We start from the raw sequence: 23,367 nt of genomic DNA on the forward strand, positions 1-23,367 counted from the left end.
TTAATGAAAAAAAAAGCACATCTGTACAGAGTGGAGTTGCTGCAGAAAAGGTACTTGGACTGAGAATTTGGGGGTTGTGGACATTTCTCCATCAGCACTTTTGTGCCTGCTCATATGTTTTTATTTTCAGTAGTTAACAACCAGAACAAAAACTAAAATGTCATGAAATGGCTCATATTTTCCTATATGTAAACTTTCTGTAGTATTGTGCTGTCAACTTAAAAAAATCTCTTGTGAAGGAACTTGAACATAGTTTAACTGCCATTAGAAAAAAAAAATAAAAACTGATTATTTGTGGTCGAAATAATTACTTACAGAATATATCTGTGTTTAAAGGCATATGGCTACTCATTCTCCTGAGAAAACCCACAAGTGTAATTATTGTGAGAAAATGTTTCATCGAAAAGACCACCTAAAGAATCACCTACATACGCATGATCCCAACAAAGAGGCCTTTAAGTGTGAAGAATGTGGAAAGAACTACAATACCAAGCTTGGTTTTAAACGTCACTTGGCCTTGCATGCTGCAACAAGTGGTGATCTTACCTGTAAAGTATGCTTGCAGACTTTTGAAAGCACAGTAGTACTGCTGGAGCACCTGAAAACTCACGCAGGAAAGTCTTCTAGTGGGGTGAAGGAAAAAAAACACCAGTGTGAGCATTGTGACCGCCGGTTCTATACACGCAAGGATGTCCGTAGACACATGGTCGTGCACACTGGAAGAAAGGACTTCCTTTGTCAGTACTGTGCACAGAGATTTGGACGAAAGGATCACCTTACTCGTCACATGAAGAAAAGTCATAACCAAGAACTTTTGAAGGTCAAAGCAGAGCCAGTGGACTTTATAGATCCCTTTACTTGTAGTCTTTCTGTGCCTATAAAGGATGAGCTGCTTCCAGTGATGTCATTACCTTCCACTGAACTGACATCAAAGGCTTTTACAAACACTTTGCATTTGAATCTCTACAACACTCAGATTCAGGCCATACAGAGTTCTGGATCTGCACATCAAATGGTTGCCACAACATTGCCTTTGGGTATGACTTGTCCAATAGACTTAGATTCTGTTCACCCTTCTCACCAGCTTTCCTTAAAATACCCACTTAGTTCTACCTCATATGCAATTGCTATGCCTGAAAAAGAACAGTTGTTGAAAGGAGAAATAGAAAGTTATTTAATGGAGATGCAAAGTGGTATGCCTTCTTCATCCCATGATTCCCAAGCATCTTCATCAAAAGTAGGGTTGGAGCCACAAGTAGGGCCACTGGATGATGGTTCTGTGGACGTCTCCCTTTCAAAAAACTCTGTTTCTATTAGTGAACCTCTCAGTACACCTCCTTTAGACTTTCCTCAGTTGTTCAACTTCATACCAGTTAATGGTCCCCCTTATAATCCTTCTGTTTCAGTTGGAAATATTGGAATGAGCTATACGCAAGAGGAAGCACATTCATCAATGACTCTTTTTCCACCACAACCTCAGGACCTTCAAGATCCTGGGAACAGTATATGTTTTGGTTCTCTGCACTCACTATCCTCAGCTTTCACAAGCAGTCTAAGCACATCCACCACCTTACCACGCTTTCACCAAGCTTTTCAATAGGATAAACAAAGCTGACTCAGTACATAATCTATTTGTAGGATTGCCTTAAATAACAATGTTCTAAAATATAGTGCCAACTATATAGACATTATTAAATTACCCTTTGTTTCTGTGTATAGTACCAGACTCATCAAGCCAGTAAGCAATTTGTACATTTTTTTTTTTTACAATTTTTTTCAAGCTGTTTTCAGAATGTTTCAGTTGTGTTTACTTTGTTTTAGGGAGAAAAAAAAAACCCTCAGCTATTTGGGTTTATTTTCATTGTTCAGATTCACTGCCAATTAATAGAAATTAATTTTTTCTATGACATGGTAGAAGAGATCATCTACTACTAAACTTAAATGATAAAAATTTCTAGTATTTTAACATTTCTTTGATCAATTTTGGCATTTTTTTCTTTTTCTTGTATTAAAGTGAATGTTAGTGTCCATGCCTCCAAATTTAGCTAGATTTTAAGACTTCTAACTGACACACACACCCTTTTTTACAAAACTAAGCTGCCAAGCAGCTCAAGCTAAATGTTGAGCTGCCCATTCTGTTCCTATGGGCAATTCAACATTTAGCTTGTGCTGCTCAGCAGCATAGCTTTGTAAAAGGGGAAGAGAATTTTAGCTATTTGATGCCTAAAGAATGCATTTGACATATTTTAACTCATAACCTGAAATTTTGACATTTTATTTGGTGTGGAGGAGAGGCCTAGTGGTTAGAGCAGCTGCCTCAGCACCTTGCGGTTGAGTTTGATTCCCACTGCAGCTCCTTGTAACTCTGGGCAAGTCACTTAACATTTCATTTCCCCATGTAAACCACTTTGAATATGTAAACCACACAGAAAAAGCAGTATATCAAGTCCCTTACCACTTTACCCTTTATTTTAAATTAGTTTAGAAGCATCATCTTCCTGTTTAGAAAAATATGTGCAGTGTTTTACATTTGCACGTAAATTGGAGTGAGGGAATCAGGGTGACCTTTGAGGCAGAATTGTTCCTATCTCTGTCTAAAGTAGATGCCACTTACATGAACATTAAATAGAAAACAAATCAAAAACAATCCATATTTGATAAATCCATTTAGGCTTTCCTGTTGAGTTGCTGTTTGTTCTTAAATTTGGAAATACTTCATTTTATGTGTTTATGCTGGTAAAGAAATGCTAAAGAAAATATCTTTAAAAGCATAATATAGTGTCATAATTAGTACTATTTGCCAGAGTTTTTACTTTAATTAGTCCTTGCTGTTTTAGTTAGTTTAAAAAATGTACAGCATAGGACTCCTCCAATTCTCTATGCACATTCATAGGTATTGGTCTTTCAGAGCTGTCACAGCCAAGACCTTCTCAGATGCCATTTCAATGTTAATCCATGAGCCAATGTAAACATAAAATCTTTTTTTAATCACATTTATGGCTGTTCTCATCTGTTCTACATGGCGTTCATAGGCCAAAACAACAGATGGATAATTAACCTAGTTTCTACACCTGAGTACTTGGTTAAGGACTTTCCCCATTACCAAGTTTTTAAATTGGACTCCTAGGAGTGAAGTAAAAGCATATTGCTTATACCATTTTTACCTATTACAGTATGTATGTATAGATTGCCCCTAATCCCTCATTAACAGTAAACTTCATATTTGTTTGGTTAAGTTTTTAGCAAGTTGTTCCTTGGTTAATGAAAAGAATTTTTAAAACCTGTAAGAACAAAATGACTAATATGCTTTGGATCAGTAGTGAAAATACATGCAAAGTTTAAGTGGTTAAAATGTACTTTGCATGACTGAAAGTTTCACTCTTTTGCTCATGTCCTCTTATTCTAGGAATCTTACGCAGGTATAGTTTTAATATTTTTATGCTGTGCATTGTACATTTCAGTACTAAATCATAACTTTTTCTAAGTATGTTTTTTTTTCCAAAGGCATTAATCCAGGGTAGTAAAGAAAACCACATTTCAAATTCTGCAAACTCTAAAATATACCGGGTATAAAAGAGCAAGTTATTTATCTCAAATGACTTTCTGCTCTTCTTCAATGTTACTTCCTACAGTTTCTGTGAAACAAATTGTTTGCTTGCCTATTTAGTAAATAGTCTTAGTTTTGCCATTTACACCATTTAGAGAATAATAAAACTGTAATTGCATAAATAAAATGAAAATCTGGTGTATAGCCACTTGTACAATAAATTTAAAAGAACACATTGATTTAATTGGTTAAAAGAAAGATAATTTACATTAAATTGATTTATTTCCCATTTAGGGTTTTTTAAAATCAAAAAAGACATTCTAGATCAAGGGTGCACAACTGTAGCCCTCAGGTTACAAAAGGGTCAGATTTTTAGAATATCCATAATGAATATACATGAGATATAGTTTCATACAGGGGGGTAAGGATTTCCTTAAAACCTGACCTGTTTCCCGCCCTCCCCAAACACTGAACTTGTATACCCCAGTCCTAGAGGTGCATTCACTTTTGCTTTTTTAAAAGTAGTGTCAGGTATAAGTATAATTGTATTCAATCATTTTAAAATGCCCCCAAACGTATAGGTATGCAGGTCCTCAAGTGAGCATAGTACTAGTTTTGATTTTCGCCATCTGTTTTGTTTAGTTACAGCTGCAAATACTTGAAAGTGATTTATTGCAGAGTGGATAGTGTTTTCTGTTTTGTGATTGATTTTTCAAGCAAATATTTCAGATATAAATGTTTTTTTAGTGAGTATTTTTTGTTTGGGTTTTTTTTTAAGTTTAGCTGCTAATCAGTGACCTACAGACATGCCTGAGTAATCAAGATGAATTTTCAAGGGCTGCAAACAATGAATATTCATGTTAGAGAATTGTATAAAGGAATTAATTATGTCTAGGTTACTCTGTAAAGCAGACATGTTCACAGCTTTCAAAATACCAATTTTGCTTTTTTTTTTTGGATCTTAAAAGGATATGCATTCTTTTATAATATAACCACAAAATAAATCTTCATCACTTAATTAACCACTGAGACTAATGTTGGACCAGCAAAGATGTCACTTAATGGTATCCAAGTTTTTGAGATTTATGCACTGTAATAATCATAAGTCAGAATCTTAGCCACCCTTTTAAGTTTTAATATTTAGAAAAAAGTTGTAAATAAAATTTAAACTAAAAGCTTAAACCATCCTTTAAATTAAAAGATAGTACTCATCTGCTTATTAGAAGTCAGCAGGAGGGATTTATTTTTTTAAATTGACATTTTTAACAATATACAAGCAATAATGCTTTACAGAAATCAAAAGAAAAATTCTCCAACCACAGGAAAATTTAAAATTCTCAAATTTAAACTTCTATTCTGATTCTCAAGATTTTCTATTTTCCAAAGAAGAAAAGCTTTATCAAATATTTGCTGTTTAGTGTTTTCTCATTTCTTGGACATCACATTGTATCTCCTATCTTCACTTCCTGATTATATACTGAAGCCTCTAAATGCTTTACTTTTGAAGAAACTTGAATCATAGGCGTAAGAAAATTTATACATACAGATTGGAGATTATCAATTGCAATCCATAGCGAGTCCATTGTAACCACCAAAGGTTTAGCGAGTCTTGAATTCAGGCAAACGGCAAAGATCTTGCTTAGATTGCGGTTCCTGCTCTGAATCATGCCTCCTTCGAATTCCCTGCTGCTCCCTTCCAGTGCACCCCCTCCTTCTAGTTGAGATGGCCCAGAAGCCATCAAAACTTCCTCTTCCAGGGATACTTGCAATGGTATCTCCATCTCACTCGGCTGATCCCGAGGCCCCTCAAAACGACGGCTGCCCATTAACAGACCTCCTGGATCTGGAGGGGGGGTCAAGTCCTGATGAGCTGAGCAATACCTCGTCCTCCAAGCTGAGTTGCTCCTGGAACTCATCAACAGATGTGCCCGACAGCAAGGGAACTGTGAAAGATGTTATCACAGTTTGCTGTGGCGTTGATGTTTCCAGCAGGGGTGAAGAGAAAGCCCTCTGCCTACCTCTTCTCTTAGGCATTCAAAAGGTAAGAAACAAAATGTACAAAGGAAAAAAAATCACAACGCCAGCGAGAGAGCTCACGCTGCCTGTTTAGTGGCCATCTTGTCTCGTCCAGAAGGTTGGATTTAACTCAGACATGAAATCATGTTTTGCATTAGGCTGAATCAAGGATAGTCCACCAAAAAGCAGAATTATTATAAAAGTAATTTTTAAAATTTCCAGTTTTCTAAAATCTTACTTAAGTTCAATTTGGGAGATTTTTATGCAAAAGTCCAAAAATTGAGTGGCAAACTTGGTGATTTTTGAACAAGTAAAACATCTTTTTGTTTCAAATATCACCATTTTCTAGATGCGTTTGTGCTCAATACATCTTTAGGTACCATTTAAAAAATAAAAAGTCCTAGGGAAAAACAAAAACCATTGAGATGTCTGGAGGGCAGCGTTTTTAGTTGACTGGTGAAACAGACATCCCAGCAAAGCAGTGGGGCAGTTTAGGAGGCACTGAAGTACATTTTGCATAAATGGTCCTAGGTACAACTCTCACCATAGCCCCCTTATATTGTATAGTGAGCCCTCCAGGAACAGAAAAAAAAAAACTACAGTGCACCCCTACAGTAATAATAATAATAATAATTTTATTTTTATTTACCGCAATACCACAAACAGTTCAGAGCAGTTTACAAAGGAAGAGACTGTATACAGACAGCGATATTACAAAAAACTTTCAAAATGGCATTAGCCATTGTTTCTGAAGCCTGGTATGTATTGTCATTTTCATATCTTAGGGGATGGGAGGGGATCAATGACAAATGGAGGTCATGCCTTAATCCCTCTAGTGGACATCTGATCATTTAGGGCATCTTTTTGAAACTTAGTCATGATTGAAACAGGTCTAGACCAAAACATCTCAATTTTTTTTGTTATATCAGAAAAAGTCTAACTTTTGGGAACACCCAAGTTTTGCTCAAAACATGCCCCCTTGAAATTTAGACAAACTGTGGAAAAAAAGTCTCAAATCTGAATTTCAAAAATCTCAGTTTAGACTTATTTTAGAGACACACATCTTTCTGCCACTTTATGACATTGTATAGACTTTTTTCTAAATGAGCCCCTAAACCTTCCAAATTACCATATTTAAATATACATACTTCTACAGTGATATTTCTTAAAGTGCCAAAATGACACCAGCATTTTTCTAATTATTTCATGTGACTCTTCAAAATGAGACTCAAATGTGTTGAGATAATAAATCTAGTGTTCTTTATAATTTAGTAGTCTTTTAAAACGACTTTGGTAATAATCAACCATCTAATATCAGCTACTGTATGTTGTTTTTCTTGTCAATGTTGTAAAAAAGGAGCCTGTAAGTTAAATGTAACAATATACAATTTATCTTCATTAAAATGCAGCTGAATAGGATGATTGCTACATCCCAACATTAAACAAGATCAGAAGAACATAAAACAATGTATACCATTCTATAACTGAAGCAAGATGTAGATTATACTTTAAGACATCTCTTTGTCTGAAGATTAGTCTAAGTAGATCCTATTTAAATACTGGATTTATTACCTCAACAGTTACTCCTTTGGGCTTGAATGCCGGGATCAAATGATATATCTAAAACTCCATAATTCATTCAAATCTAATATCTCCTATTAGGACCTCAGCAATACCACTTGAGGCTCCAAGCTTTGTGTCTCTTCTTCATCGGTCCTTAATAGCCAAATTAATTAGCTCAGTCAATAGTTGCCCATTTGGCCAGGGGAGTCACCAACATATTTCACTAAATGCTTTTTCAAGGATATCCCCCCTTTCTCTGCCACAGATGCCATCAAACTCCATTTCTTCTCCAGACTAAGATATAGTGGATGACTTTATAACCTGAGTAGTTATTTATGCCAAAAGTGGGAGAATTGTAAGATCAAATGAATGGCATTAGTTTGAATCCCTGATGCTCTGTGATTGGCAGCTATAAGTCTCATGTTTAAGAGTCACATGATATAAATAGAAAAATACCAATTCCACCATTTTGTCACTTTAAGAAATATAATTGTGGCAGTGAAGCCCGGATTCTCTTAACCAGCACCATTGGCAGCCACCTTTTAAAAGCAGCTGTCAATCATGCGATGGGGCATAGGTAGGTGCCAGAAATGTAGGCCAGGGTTTTCCAGGCCTACATTTCCAGCACCCACCGTTGATATGTAGGAACTTTAGGCCGCCTAACCCCACTTCCGGTATTAACCACACCTACAATGGCGTTAGGCAGCCTAAAGCGTCTATGGAGGCACGATTCTGGTGCCAATTTTTTACACGTCAGTAGGCACCTTGAAACTTAATTGAAAACATTTAAATAGCATTTTTTTACCAAGCGTGGGTGCCCACTGGTGCCTAAAAAAACTGTGCTATCTAGAGAATCCAGGCCTATATACACTTAAAATTGGTATGTTGGATGGCTTAATGTTCTTAGAAAACATGTTTTTAATAATTGGAAGGTTTTTTTTATTTTTTTTAATACAGTAATTCTACTTTTTGTTGTAGGGGAAATCCGTGATACAGCCTAGTGTGAAACATTAAGTCCCCCCTGCCAACTTCTACTAAGCAGATGAGTACTATCCTATAACTGAAAGGATGATTTGAAGATTTAGTTTTATTAAATTTGGTTTACAACTTTTTTCTAAATATTAACCCTACCCCCCCTTTATAAAACTGTAGCGTGGTTTTCAATGCCAGCTGTGGCAGTAACAGCTACGACACTCATAGTATTCCCATGAGCATCAGAGCTGTTACCTCCACGGCTGGCGCTAAAAACTGCGCTACAGTTTTGTAAAAGTGAGGGTAAGAGCATAGGTAAGATTGAGATTTATGACAATTATAGTGTATAAATCTTGGTGAAACTTTGATACCTCTGATGGTTCAACAAAAGCCTTAGTGGTTAATTAAAGGAGGAAGACATATTTTGTGGGTTTTGGTAACCTTTTTGAAAAAGGTGTCATTAATTGGATGTAATTTTACAGTATAAGCATAACTTGGGAGTAGGCCCAGGTGGTGCCTTCCACAGATGTTGCAGGTACTAATAATGCTGAATTGATCTCAAAGCCATTATGCTTTCCTTTTGTCTCTCCCTTACACCTCAGAAGTAAGCCAAATGACCCCTATGTATTAGAACAAATTTCAAAGACTTTTTCAAATATTGTAACAAGTGTTTTTAAAAAAATGCCTCTTGAAATTAAGTTTTCCAAAAATCTATTTGCTTCTACAGTCAAATTTGAATCAGATCCAAACAAATAATTCAACCATCACATGACCTAAAACAGATCACTTTTGGAAAATGGAGGGCTTTGCTTTCAGAAAATTTGTTTAGGGTTTTAGGCAATACAGCATTGATGTTTTTGCATTCTGATCCTGGGCTCATAGTAGGCAAATATGTCTGACTTGATGGCTGTGCATTGCCATGTAGTGGGTGGGGCCTTGTTTTGAGTCTTATATCTTCACTCTTCATATCAGTCTGAGCTGTATGTACTGTGAAAGAGGGGAGGGTCACAGTCACTGTGCAGTGGAAAACCATCATTAGGGCCCAACATTTCAGTATTCTGGAAGAAGCACAGCATAGATTGGCTGAACTAAACTGGAAAGGGACATAAAATGGAAAAATTCCCAGGCATTTGCAGACGCTCATGACACCTGATGCAAGTCCTTTTTCTAACTGAATTAGAAGGCCAAAAGAAACTATCAGATTTAAAAAAAGCTCAAAAAGACATAGCTGGCTCTGTGTGTCATAGTTCACCACCCTAGATTGCCTTAGGGGTTGAGGAAATTTGGATGTAGAGCCCTTATCTGTTGTGGCATCCTATTTAGGTATTGTACTGAAGCCTAATTTGATAGAGAGGGGGTGGTTACATCATGTGTTGCCAAGAGTGTTCTGAGTGCAGATATGTCTGTATGCATTAGGCCAACAATGGCTCACAAACCAGCATTGAGGGTGCATCTAGAGAAGAGACAGATTGGAATTTCAAGATAAAGCATGGGGAAAGGGGACAACAATGCTTGCTACTCTGTCATCTAAAAGACAGTGCTAGCCAGTCACTAATCTTCGTAATTACTGAATAGGTCCCTGTATGCAAATTTTTAAAAAAAAACTTTTCTGGATGTAAATGTGCTTAAAGCAAAAAATATTTACCTTGACTTAGGGAAATTAAGTTCATTATTAAAACAAATCCAAATCCTGTTTTCAGGAATCATAGTTGTCTTAGTTGTCTGAGTTGTAGTGGAATTAAAACGTTTGGCATCCAATTTTAACAGAGAAGGACCTCAGCCAAAATATTGAACCTCATTCAGTTACCTGGCTTTAGTTAACAGCAGTATTCTGTACATTTTCCATCCAATTTTAACAGAGAAGGACCTCAGCCAAAATATTGAACCTCATTCAGTTACCTGGCTTTAGTTAACAGCAGTATTCTGTACATTTTCCATCCAATTTTAACAGAGAAGGACCTCAGCTAAAATATTGAACCTCATTCAGTTACCTGACTTTAGTTAACAGCAGTATTCTGTACATTTTCCACCAAGATATTGGAAAATGCAATAAGTTCTAAGTGCTTTATGAATATCTTGCACCTACTTATAATCCCAAGTTTACTCTCATCATAAAATCTGATTTTAAACTTCATTTTCCAGTAGCCTAATTTGATTTTCATCCATCTGATTTTTTTTGCTTGTATGACCTTTTAAATAGTTCTTTCAATTTTTTTGTGTGTGTTGCTTGTACTTTTTTTAATTTCTAGCAATAATTTGTGGCATAGAATGAATTATTAATGTAGTCAGTAGTGGATTTTTAAGAACCATGTGCTGACTGAAACATGAGCCAGAGATGATTGCTTTTAAAAGGTAAGAATGAATGTTAAAGAGTACATATTTTCAAGATCATTTGTCTAGTGAGCTATATATGTATTAAAGGCCAAATTTTTCAAAACAAAACTTGGTCAACCTGTATGTTACATATATTACAAGATATAGCACTTTTAAAGAGAGAGAGTAACATTTTAAGAACATTTCTTTTAGGTTAATGCTTTTTATTATAGAACCTTTTATTAACAGGTTTCAAGTGCCATTAAATAAGTAGACCTTTAATACAATGCTTTGTGTACAGAATGGTAGACACACATTTTTAACAGGTACAACATTTACAGTGTTTTCTTATCAATTTGCTCTCTTGCACAAAACCAGCGTGTCTTTCTTAAGGGTTTTACAATGTATTTTGGGAGGTTTTTTAGTAGGTTTACATGCTTCAAAATACACTGTCTTCTGTTCTAAATGGTCTTATACCGCTGCCACAAATCCAAAGTCAGTAAGAGTTACTTCTGAGGAAATAATTTTGCAATGTACTAGGGAGTCTGTACTGCTGGATGTGGGTTTTTGTTTTTTCAACACTTCACATACAGAACGGTATTAGATTATTAACACATATCAATATGCTGCTTTTTGTAAGGCTGTTAACTTAGTTCTTGATCATATTTGTCTGATACACTGAGTAGTGGCTAACCCAAGTTACTCCCCATTTCTTTAGAAAGTCTATAGGAATGCATGTCTGCTTTTTAAGGTGTGCTGTTTAAGATCATCTGCCCATAGGGAATCCTCTGTACAATATAAACTGTACCCATTTTTAATAATAAGCCACAAGATGAAACAAAGCAACATAGAGACAACTGAAAATTGTATTTGGATACTTTCTAAAGTTCCTTATACAATAAGGATGTCAGGTGGGTCAGTAGAGTGGGCAGACCTGATGGGCTATGGCCCTTATCTGCCGTCATCTTCTATGTTTCTATGTTTCTACTTGATTAGAAGGCAGTGTCTTTTGATAAGTTATCTAGTTATAGAAGTGGCACAAAAATATTGCTAATCATATGTAAACACTTTACAGCATAAGCTTCAATGGTACCATTCACCCAGAATGAATGTTTATCTTCTCAAACACTCCTGCAATATTATTATATTGGATCATCATGCTGCTAATGTAACTTGGGATACAACTCCTCATGGTGCTACAAATCTCCCAGTCTCATTCAGATGTGTTTTACCCATAGAAAAAGGACTATATTATTAGACTGATATAGGTGTATGATATATTTTTATACTGTGACTTAATTCGTCATCATTGAACTTTTTGTACTCAAATACATATGCACTTGTAGCAAGAAACTCTTGGACATGCAAAGATTTTAACCCCCCTTGCCCCAAAAAGAAAAAAAAGCCCAGTTTTTGCTGATAAACTTAAAGATAGCAGTCAAAATGTAATCTAGGCTTTATATAGTTTTTGTATAGAATAGAGCAATGAACATACTGTATTGTCTCCTGAAATTCAGCTCAAATTTAAATAAATTATTAGAAAGTGGATACTACACAACATGAATTTCTGAAATTAAATTTTAGTTAATGGGGGGGGAGGTCGTTTTTGAGCTTGAATGCTAAAATGTTTTAATGGTAAAGGATTAAGTCAAATAGAAGAAACTGCATTCCAGACTGAATTTTTGTTGTTTCTTGCATTTAAAATTGCTATCCTGTGATATAGGAAATTTGTTGCTTATCATGTATATGTACTTTAAAATGTATTCATAAACTACTGTTGTATTTGTATAAAATATAGACAGAAAGATTGCATATATATTTTTGTGTATAAGCTCTGTAAAATAGCAATCACATTATGAAGCTGCAGCAGAACTTTGTTTGAAACATTTCACATCCAAAGAAACAGACTATTTATTGTCCAGATACCCTGATGTAAAAGATGCCTTGCTGCTATTAAACAGTAGTGCTGCAGCTTCTCTTGGCCTACAGTGTTACGTTTGCTGTACAAAAGTATGTGAACTCCACAAATTATATCAATAAAATTACGGAATGGTTTTAGATAATGTTCAATGTATCCCTAGCCACTTAATAATTTTAGGTAATGGATCAGAATTTGAAGGAAAAAATTGACTAAAATATAATATTCTTGTCTGATTTTATTGATTTCCTATTGAACTTTATTAAATATCCATAGCAGTTCTTTTTGATTTTGTGTTAATGAGCCTATGTAAAAAAGCAAGCTGTGTATAGATACAAAACACAGCAGGCATGAACAACTAAAGTGTTTGACCATGTTATTGCCACATCTACAGCCTGTAGAGGCACTTCATATGCCTGAAGCACTAAATACTATGGGACAGATATTCAGACTATGGGAGTTAGCTGGGCCGACTCCCACAGTTGGCGCTGAGCCAGGATATTCAAATATAGACCAACTATTTAAACACCCTCTTTTATTAAAAGCCATGGTAGTTTTCTACCGTGGCCCAGAGCACTAAGGGGCAGATTATGTACAGCAGTGTTTCAACATGCGGACGTGTTCCCTTGGGGGTACGTGGCCTGGCCACTGCCAGGGATCCCTGTCTGCCCCCCACTGAAGCTATCGCCACCAGGGATCCTTCCCTGTTTTCCTGTGCCCACTTGCTGCACCACCCCCGAAGCCGACTAAGCCAGAGCCGACACACTCCCCCCCCCCCCCTCCCCAGCAGAAACTCTGCTCAGGGATGGGCCACGGTGTGTGCAGCAACTCACACCCTACACAAGGCTGGCCCACAAGCCTTCCCCCCGATGTCAATTCTGATGTCGGAGAGAAGGTTTCGGGGCAGCCAATTGCTGCCTAGCTGGCTTGGAACCTTCTTTCCATCAGAATTGATATTGGGGAGAAGGCTTGTGAGTCAGCTGCGTACAGCGCATGAGTCGCTGCATGTGCTGTAGAGGGCCGTCCCTGCGCAGTGTTACTGATGGAGCGCATCTGCTCTGGCTTGGTGATGGTTGGGGTGGGGTAGCGGGCAGACAGGGAGGTTTCAGCTTCAGCAGGGAGTAGGTAGGGATCCCTGGCAGCGCCTACAGCTTCTGTGGACGTGTCAGTATCAGGGGAGGAGGAGGGGGCACGAACTCAACAGATGACACGAACTCAACAGATGGCACTAACTTGGGACATAGGAGGGATAGAATAGAAAGGGAGAATTGATAGGCATGAGTTTGCATAAGAGATGGTGCACATGGGGAATTCCTCAAACCCTAATACCACCAGATCCTCCCACAAATTAAAACTATCCTTCCCCTCGCGAAAAGGCATTTCCCACACAGGAATGCTAGGGACCTCCCTCCACTTCAAAACCACTGAGCTCTGGAACAACCTTACCTCCCCTCTTTGGAACTTGAGCTCTCTCCAAGTTTTCCGCAAACATCTGAAAACCTGGCTTTTCTCAAAAAATGTAAGTCTCCCTCCAACTTAGGAATCAAGGAAACTCTTATATCTTGGCATCCCAAGTCCTCTAAATTTTCTTCACACTTCTACCTCTAACCCTCTGTTGTAGTTCCTTCCTATTTCTCCTACTGTAAAGCGCATCGAGCTCTACAAACGTGGCGATGATTAGATTAGATTAGGAGTGAGGAATGGGGAATAGAAGGATGAGAGGGAGAAATGTTGGATGTGGTGGAGAGGGCAGATTGAAGGGGATTCAAGGGGGTCCGGCGCGGAGCTTGGGCAGGGGTACTCAGTTGGTATTATGCTTAGGGGTATTTGGCTTGAAGAAGTTGAGAAACAGTGGTCTAAACAGCATTATGGGGTAAAGATCTGAAACAATTACTCATGCTTGCTAATACTTATGGGGAATTTAGGAGACACCTAAAAACATATCTGTTCCTAAAGTACTTAGGTAGCCAATTTGCACAATCTTTCCCAAAATAACTGATCTCTAGACTTTAACTCTGTTAGTTCTACTCAATATGTAACATTTTTAATCAATGTAAACCGCATAGAACTTCATGGTCCTGCAGTATATAAACTGTTGTTGTTATTAGTAGTAGTAGTAAACAACGCCTAACTTTTAGACGTCCTTTACAGTGGGTATAGATAGAGGGTTACTAACAGGTCATGGACCTGATGGGCCGCCGCGTGAGCGGACTGCTGGGCATGATGGACCCCTGGTCTGATCCAGCAGAGGCTCTGCTTATGTTCTTCAAGCCAAGTACCCTCTAAGTCTAACAAATATCAACCGAGTACCTCCACCCAAGCTCCGCCCCAGACCTGCCCAGGCTCCACCCCAGACCTGACCTCCCATAATAATAGTACTAATGGTAATGCAATTTCTTCTGTCCACTTTTTCATAATTTACATATACACACAATATAATCTTATTAATACATAATGGTAACCACAAAATTTAAAAAAACACAAAGCACACTACGCAGAGAAAATCTTAATTATCATTATTTTTTTCGGGGGGTTCAAAGAGGTCAAGACAGATGAATTTAAAATATGCCATGTCACCTCAGTAACAACTATAGAAAAATAGACAAATTTAGTGCAAAATATAGACAGCAGATATAAATTTAAAAAATGGACACTAAATTGAAAATAAAATCATTTATCCCAGGACAAGCAGGCAGGTATTCTCACAAGTGGGTGACGTCATCTGACGGAGCCTCATTGCAGACGCCTCACAAGCAGACTTGCTTGAAGAAACTCAAAGTTTCGAGTCGCCTGCACCGCGCATGCGCGAGTGCCTTCCTGCCCAGCGCAGGGCGCGTCTCCTCAGTTCTTTTCTGCGGAGCCGAGAAGTCCATCTTCGACTCTCTGCGTGAAGTAAGAACATAAGAAATGCCTCTGCTGGATCAGACCCGAGGTCCATCGTGCCCAGCAGTCCGCTCACGCGGCGGCCCAACAGGTCCAGGACCTGTGCAGTAATCTTCTATCTATACCCCTCTATCCCCATTTCCAGTAGGAATTTGTCCAATACTTTCTTGAACCCCAGTACCGTACTCTGCCTTATAACGTCCTCTGGAAGCGCATTCCAGGTGTCCACCACACGTTGGGTAAAGAAGAACTTCCTAGCATTTGTTTTGAATCAGTCCCCTTTCAACTTTTCCGAATGCCCTCTTGTTCTCTTATTTTTCACTTGTGCCTTCTTCAGTCCGCGGTTTTGTGTTCTTTTTCTACAGAATCGCCGTTCTATTCTTCTCTTTTAAAAAAAAATTTCTTCTGTTCGTTCGACTGGGCTGGCCTCGTGGCCGCAGCCCAGCGGCTTCGATCTTGCGGCGGCGCTTTTTCGACCTATGTCCCGGCCTGCAACCGGTTTTAAAAAGTGTTACAAATGCCAGCGCACAATTTCCCTCACGGACCCTCATTGACGCTGTCTTCGGTGTCTTGGGCCTCAACATCTCCCAAAATCGTGCCAGCCTTGCTCAACACTTAAGTCTCGTGCTTGGAGTTTTCAATGGAGCTTTCGACCTCGAAGGGTACTTCGCCCTCGACCTCATCCGAAGCTCTTCCGGCTTCCACAGCTTCTACTCTGAGCCTCATCAAACCTGCCTCGTTTGTTCCGGCTCTGTCTTCAATGCCTGCTGCGATGCCTTCCTCTGTCTCTTCAGGTCAGATAGGGCAGCAGCCCATACCCCCGGTGATGCTTAAAGTGCCTAAGGCTTCTAAGTCCAAGCACTCTCACACTGCCTCGAGGGAACACGAGGCCCGTGCAGGTGGTCCCATTGGAAACACGGATCCATCCTTGCCGGCTTCGTTCCAGACCTTGTTGGAGAAGCAATTCATTCAGTTCTTTACTACCATGGGGCCGAAGCTTCTCTCACAAATCCAGCCTGGGCATACCGAGGTATCCCGCGAGGTCGAGCCGCCTCCTATATCTCAGCCTTATGCACACTATTTGCAGGGAGCAGAGTCTCTGTGAGTGTCTGGTCTGGCATCTAGGCATGAACAGCAAGGAGCAGATTTTTTGCCAATGCCTCCGTTGGAACCCTCACACTCGAAGCAAGGAGCAGAGTCTGCGAGTGCATCGAGGTTCCTCCTCTCAGCCTCCACTGCTTATTTCCACAGCCTCCAGCCCTATCCATTCTCTGGGGGCTTCGACTGGGACACGTTCTCGATCATCGAGGCCTGCTTCGAGACACACCTCTCGTCACAGATCAAGGCATTCTTCGAAGCATTCATCCAGGCATGCCTCGCCTCATTGGAAGCAGCCTTTTCTTTAATTTTCTCCACCGACTTCATCGACCCTTCCGCTTCCGGAGCTCGAAGACCCGATGGGTTCCTTTTCTCCATCCAGATCTTTTTCGGTGGACCAAGCTGCCTCGGCATCCTCGAGTCCTTCTCGAGGCCAGGCTCTAGCAGATCAGCTGTCTTTTTCCTCTTTTCTCCATCAGATGGCGGTTTACTTGGATATTCAACTTGATACTGGCTCAAAGTTCTCCAAGGAATATCTCGAGACCATGCATCTCCCTCAACCTCTGGCTGAATCTCTCAAGCTTCCTCTTCATAAGCTTTTGGATCAGACCTTTGTCCGCTGTCTGGAAACTGCTTATTCCATCCCAGCTATTCCAGGCAAATTGGATTCTAGATACAGGACAGTTCATCATAAGGGGTTTGACAATACTCAACTGTCTCATCAGTCCCTTCTGGTTGAGTCTTCTTTAAAAAGATCTCACCCTTCTCAGGTGTATGCCACTGTTCCTCCGGGAAGGGAAGGTAAAACGATGGACAGATTTGGTCATCGCATCTACCAGAATTCGATGATGACCTCCAGAGTCCTCAACTATAATTTTCATTTCATCACCTATTTTGAGTTCTTTCTGTCCATTCTTCCAAAGTTCATGCCTTACCTGGACTCTCGTATGCACTTTGAATTTCAAGAAGTCCTAGCATCCTTGTCACAACTCCGACTGCAGCTTCTCCAGTCGTCCTATGATGCTTTTGAGCTCTATGCTCGAGCTACTGCTTGCTCTGTGGCCATGCGACGTCTGGCTTGGCTCCATACTATCGACATGGATCCTAACCTGCAGGACCGGCTGGCGAATGTTCCTTGTGCAGGCAATGAGCTCTTTGACGAGTCTATAGAGGCAGCCACCAAGAAGCTCTCAGACCATGAAAAGTCTTTCACTTCCATCCTCAGGCCGAAGCCGAAGCCATCTCCTCGTCCTTCACGTCCTCCTCAAATTTATCAGCAGCGTTTCCCTCCAAAGCAGGCTCCTTCTACTCGTCAGCCTGTCAAGAGGCAGCATCCCCAGAAGCAACAAAAGCCTCAGCCACTTGTTGTACCTAAGATTCCTCAGCCTTTTTGACTGTCTAGAACGGAGCATAGCCTGAGTCATTCTGCCATTTCCCATTTTTCCACCTATCTGAGGTCGTCTCCATCATTTTTACCACCGATGGACGACGGTTACTACCTACCTCTGGGTCCTTTCCATCATCAGAGAGGATATAATAGGAATTACAGAAACCTGGTGGACAGAGGAAAATCAATGGGATGTGGCGCTGCCAGGGTACAAGCTCTACAGGAGGGACAGGACCCACAAGAAGGGGGGAGGCATAGCGCTGTATATAAAGGACTATATCTACTCGATTGGGATCGATACGGCAACAAAGGCAGAGGAGCTAGAATCGCTATGGGTCAAATTGCCGGGAAAGAAGAGTGCAGACATAAAGCTGGGGCTGTATTATCGCCCGCCTGGTGCGTCAGAAACAATAGGACAAGACTTGGAAGCAGAACTAAGACAGGAATGTAGGACTGGAAGTGTAACAGTGATGGGGGACTTCAACTACCCGGGGATAGACTGGAGTACGGGACACTCCAACTCCACGAGGGAAGCAGGATTCGTAGAAGCTGTGAGGGACTGCTTCATGGAGCAACTAGTCAAGGAACCGACGTGAGGGGATGCTACTCTTGACCTCATCCTTAACGGATTAGGGGGGCCTGCAAGAGGGGTAGAAGTGGGAGGAACACTAGGCAACAGTGATCACAACGTGATCAGATTCACATTAGAAAGGGGGTCACCCATAGTGGGGAGGACCGCAACGACTGCGCTCAACTTCAGGAAAGGGAACTATGTTGCTATGAGGAAAATGGTGGGGAGGAAGCTCAGGAACGGCTTTAGGATGGAGACTGTAGGGAGCGCCTGGACCCTTCTCAGGGACACACTGCAGGAAGCGCAAAAACTGTACATCCCCAGTTTCAGGAAAGGCCGCAAGAACAAGCGGTCAAAAGACCCGGTTTGGATGACACATGAAGTAAAGAAGGTAATCAGTGACAAGAAAGTGTCCTTCCGGAAATGGAAAAGGGATCCAACGGAGGAAAATCACCAGGAGCACAGGAAATGCCAAAAGGAATGCCACCGAGAGATTAGAAAAGCAAAAGGGAAATACGAGGAGGGGCTGGCCAGGGAGGCGAAAAACTTCAAGGCATTCTTCAGTTACGTAAAGGGGAAGCAACCAGTGAGAGAGGAGGTGGGGCCATTGGACGATGGGGATAGGAAGGGAGTGATTAAGGAGAATAAAGAGGTAGCTGAGAGGTTGAACACGTTCTTCTCGTCGGTCTTCACGAGCGAGGACACGTCCAATATACCGGACTCAGAGGAGCTCATGAGTGGGGAGCAGGCCAAAAGATTGGGGCATATAGAGGTAAGTCGGGAGGATGTCCTCAAGCAGATTGACAGACTGAAAAGCGGCAAATCACCGGGACCGGACGGGATCCACCCAAGGGTTCTAAAGGAACTAAGTCAGGAAATAGCGGGCGCAATCCAGCATGTTTGCAACCTATCCTTGAAAACTGGAGAGGTACCAGAGGACTGGAAACTGGCGAATGTCACACCTATCTTTAAGAAGGGATCGAGAGGTGACCCCGGGAACTACAGGCCGGTGAGCCTGACTTCAGTTATAGGGAAGATGGTGGAAGCAATGATCAAGGACAGCATTTGCGAGCACATCGAGAAAAATGGCCTACTGCGGACAAGCCAGCACGGATTCTGTAAGGGAAGGTCGTGCCTGACAAACCTTCTGTACTTCTTTGAGGGAATAAGCAGTCAGGTGGACAAAGGGGAACCCATAGACATCATTTACCTCGATTTTCAAAAGGCCTTTGACAAGGTGCCACATGAAAGGCTGCTTAGGAAGCTGTGGAACCACGGGGTGGGCGGGGATGTACACAGATGGATCAAGCACTGGCTGTCAGGTAGACTACAGAGGGTCGGAGTAAAGGGCCAATATTCTGACTGGCGGGGAGTCACGAGCGGTGTGCCGCAGGGATCGGTGCTGGGGCCGCTACTCTTCAACATATTTATCAATGACCTGGAAACGGAGGCAAAGTGTGAGGTTATAAAATTTGCAGACGATACCAAGCTCTGCGCCAGAGTTAGGACCAGGGAGGAGTGTGAGGAACTGCAAAGGGACCTCGATAAGCTGGAGGACTGGGCAAACAAATGGCAAATGCGCTTTAACGTAGATAAATGCAAGGTCATGCACATAGGGAAAAAGAACCCGTTGTTCGAGTATAAAATGGGGGGGAGATTGCTGGAAGACACCGGACTTGAGAGAGACTTGGGTGTGCTAGTGGATCCATCCATGAAACCATCCGCACAGTATGCAGCAGCCTCGAAGAAAGCCAACAGGATGCTGGGCATCATCAAGAGGGGCATATCAACCAGGACGCGGGAAGTCATCATGCCGCTGTATCGAGCGATGGTGCGCCCACATCTGGAATACTGCGTTCAATATTGGTCACCGCACCTCAAGAAGGACATGGCAGTTCTTGAGAGAGTCCAAAGGAGGGCAACGAAACTGGTAAGAGGGCTGGAAAACTGCCCATATGCTGAGAGGCTGGATAAACTGGGGCTCTTCTCTCTGGAAAAGAGGAGGCTCAGGGGGGATATGATAGAGACCTTCAAAATACTTAGGGGCATAGAGAGGGTGGACAGGGACAGGTTCTTCAGACTAAAAGGGACGACAGGTACGAGGGGGCACTCAGAGAAACTGAAGGGAGATAGGTTCAAATCAAATGCAAGGAAGTTTTTCTTCACCCAAAGGGTCGTGGACAAATGGAATGCGCTCCCGGAGGAAGTGATCCGGCAGAGTACAGTACAGGGATTCAAACAGTGATTGGACAGATTCCTGAGGGAAAAGGGGATCGTGGGGTACTGAGGGAGGTGCTGGGGTGTTGCATAAGTATAGACAGCTCACCAGGTCGTGCAGGTGCAAGGCCGGAGGGTTAGGACATTGATGGGAAGATAGGACTTCGATGAGAAACCTAGGGGGCAAGGGGGCCCCTTCTGGTGATTAAGGCAGGTCATGACCTGTTGGGCCGCCGCGGGGGCGGACTGCTGGGCGGGATGGACCTCTGGTCTGACCCGGCAGAGGCACTGCTTATGTTCTTATGATACTCTTCAATTCCATCAAGTTCCTCCGGAACATCCTCCAATCCCTCCCAGACCGCCCTTCTTCTTCAGGAAGCTCAAGCTCTCCTTCAGCTTCGAGCTATTGAGCCAGTTCCTGTCTCAGCAGAACAAGGGTTTTTACTCCCAGTACTTCCTTGTTCCGAAGAAGACGGGCGATCTGCAACCTATTTTGGATCTCAGGGTGCTCAACAAATTCCTAGTCAGAGAAAAATTTCGCAAGTTGACCCTGGCATCTCTTTATCCCCTCCTCGAGCAGAACGACTGGTTATGCTCTTTGGATCTCAAGGAGGCCTACACACACATTCCCATCCATCCGGCCTCCCGTCAGTACCTCAGATTTCGGGTGGGAAATCTGCATTTTCAGTACAGAGTATTCCCTTTCGGCCTGGCCTCGTCACCCAGAGTCTTCACCAAGTGTCTGATAGTTGTGGCCGCTGCTCTCAGGAACCATGGTCTTCAAGTATTTCCATATCTCGACGACTGGCTCATCAAAGACTCCACGTCTCAAGGAGTCGTCATAGCGACCCAACGGACTATCTGGTTCCTGCAAAGTCTGGGATTCGAAATCAACTTTCCCAAATCCCATCTACAGCCGCCTCAGACTCTTCAATTCATCAGGGCCGTTCTGGACACGATCCAACTCAGAGCGTTCCTTCCTCAACAACGTCTGGTAGCTCTTCTCCAGCTTTGTCATGCAGTGTCCTCTCGCCCTTCCATTTCGGCGAGACACATGATGGTTCTTTTGGGTCACATGGCTTCCACAGTAAACGTGACTCCTTTTCCCAGACTTCACCTCAGAATTCCTCAGTGGACCATAGCATCTCAATGGATGCAGGTTTCCGACCCTCTGACTCGACACATCCAGGTCACTCCTGCTCTGACACAGTCTCTTCGCTGATGGATGCTCTCTTCCAATCTATCCAGAGGCTTACTTTTTCACACTACACCCCCATCAGAAGGTTCTCACGACCGATTCTTCAACTTAGGCTTGGGGGGCTCATCTAGATGGTCTCCGTACTCAAGGCTATTGGACCAGTACAGATCGTCAGTGTCACATCAATCTACTGGAACTCAGGGCGATTTTCAATGCTCTCAATGCTTTTCAGCACCTACTTCACGACCGTGTAGTCCTCATTCGAATGGACAATCAGGTCGCAATGTATTATGTCAACAAACAAGGCAGCACGGGATCTGCCTCCCTCTGTCAGGAAGCTCTGAAAGTTTGGGATTGGGCAATTCGCCACAACACCTTCCTCAAAGCTGTCTAAATTCAGGGGGCGGACAATGCCTTAGCAGACAACTTGAGTCGTCTTCTACAGCCTCACGAATGGACTCTCCATTCCATGCCCCTTCATCACATCTTCTCTCAGTGGGGAACACCTCAGATAGACCTCTTTGCAGCCCCACAACTACAAACTGCCTCAGTTCTACTCCAGGATCTACACTGCTCTTCGCCTCGAGGGAGATGCTTTTCTTCTGGACTGAACGAATCTCTTTCTATATGCGTTTCCTCCATTCCCTCTCATTCAAAAGACGCTGGTCAAGCTGAAGACCGACCATGCCACCATGATTCTGGTTGCTCCTCGGTGGCCCAGACAACCCTGGTACTCCCTTCTCCTTCAACTCAGCAGCATGGAGCCATACCTTCTACCAGTTTTTCCCTCTCTGCTTACACAGCATCAGGGATCTCTGCTTCATCCCAACCTGTAGTCTCTACACCTGACAGCTTGGTTCCTCTCAATGTAACTCCTCTCCAGTTTTCTCAATCTGTGAGAGATGTTTTGGAAGCTTCACAAAAGCCTACTACTAAACAATGCTATCACCAAAAATGGACTAGATTTTCTACTTGGTGTTTTTCTCATCATAATGAGCCTCAACATTCCTCCTTATCATCTGTTTTGGACTATCTTTTGCACCTATCCAACTCTGGACTCATGTCTACATCGATACGAGTCCATCTGAGTGCAATTGCTGCTTTCCATCAGCCTATTGAAGGGAAACCTCTTTCTGCTCATCCAGTGGTTTCCAGATTCATGAAAGGACTTTTCAATGTCAAACCTCCTCTCAAATCGCCTCCTATGGTTTGGGACCTCAATCTTGTTCTTACTCAGCTGATGAAACCTCCATTTGAACCAATGGACAAAGCTCATCTGAAGTATCTCACTTGGAAAGTAGTATTTCTCATTGGCCTCACTTCCGCTAGACGAGTCAGTGAGCTCCAAGCATTAGTTGCAGATCCACCTTTTACAGTGTTCCATCATGACAAGGTGGTTCTTCGCACTCATCCGAAATTCCTTCCTAAAGTGGTCTCTGAATTTCATCTCAACTAATCTATTGTTCTTCCAGTGTTTTTTCCAAAAGCCTCATTCTCATCCTGGAGAATCAGCTCTTCATACTCTGGACTGCAAACGTGCTTTGGCTTTCTATTTGGAACGCACCAAACCACACAGAACTGCTCCTCAATTTTTTGTCTCCTTTGATCCGAACAAGTTGGGACATCCTATTTCTAAGTGTACCATCTCCAATTGGATGGCGGCTTGTATCTTTCTGCTATGCCC

At 41.7% G+C, this 23,367-nt stretch overlaps 1 protein-coding gene across 3 annotated transcripts in view; it reads left to right on the plus strand.

The window, feature by feature from the left end:
* PLAG1 (PLAG1 zinc finger) overlaps positions 1-12,610 on the plus strand; it is a 41,575-nt gene extending 28,965 nt beyond the window's left edge. For all 3 annotated transcript variants that reach the window (XM_033933617.1, XM_033933616.1, XM_033933618.1), the window contains one exon: positions 337-12,610. In XM_033933617.1, the coding sequence (XP_033789508.1) occupies positions 337-1,600 (1,264 nt within the window). In that variant the 3' untranslated portion in view covers positions 1,601-12,610. The remainder of the gene's footprint in view (positions 1-336) is intronic.
* The last annotated feature ends 10,757 nt before the right edge of the window (positions 12,611-23,367 follow it).

Source organism: Geotrypetes seraphini, chromosome 2 (genome assembly GCF_902459505.1).
Source record: "Geotrypetes seraphini chromosome 2, aGeoSer1.1, whole genome shotgun sequence".
NCBI classification, from domain to species: Eukaryota; Metazoa; Chordata; class Amphibia; order Gymnophiona; family Dermophiidae; genus Geotrypetes; species Geotrypetes seraphini.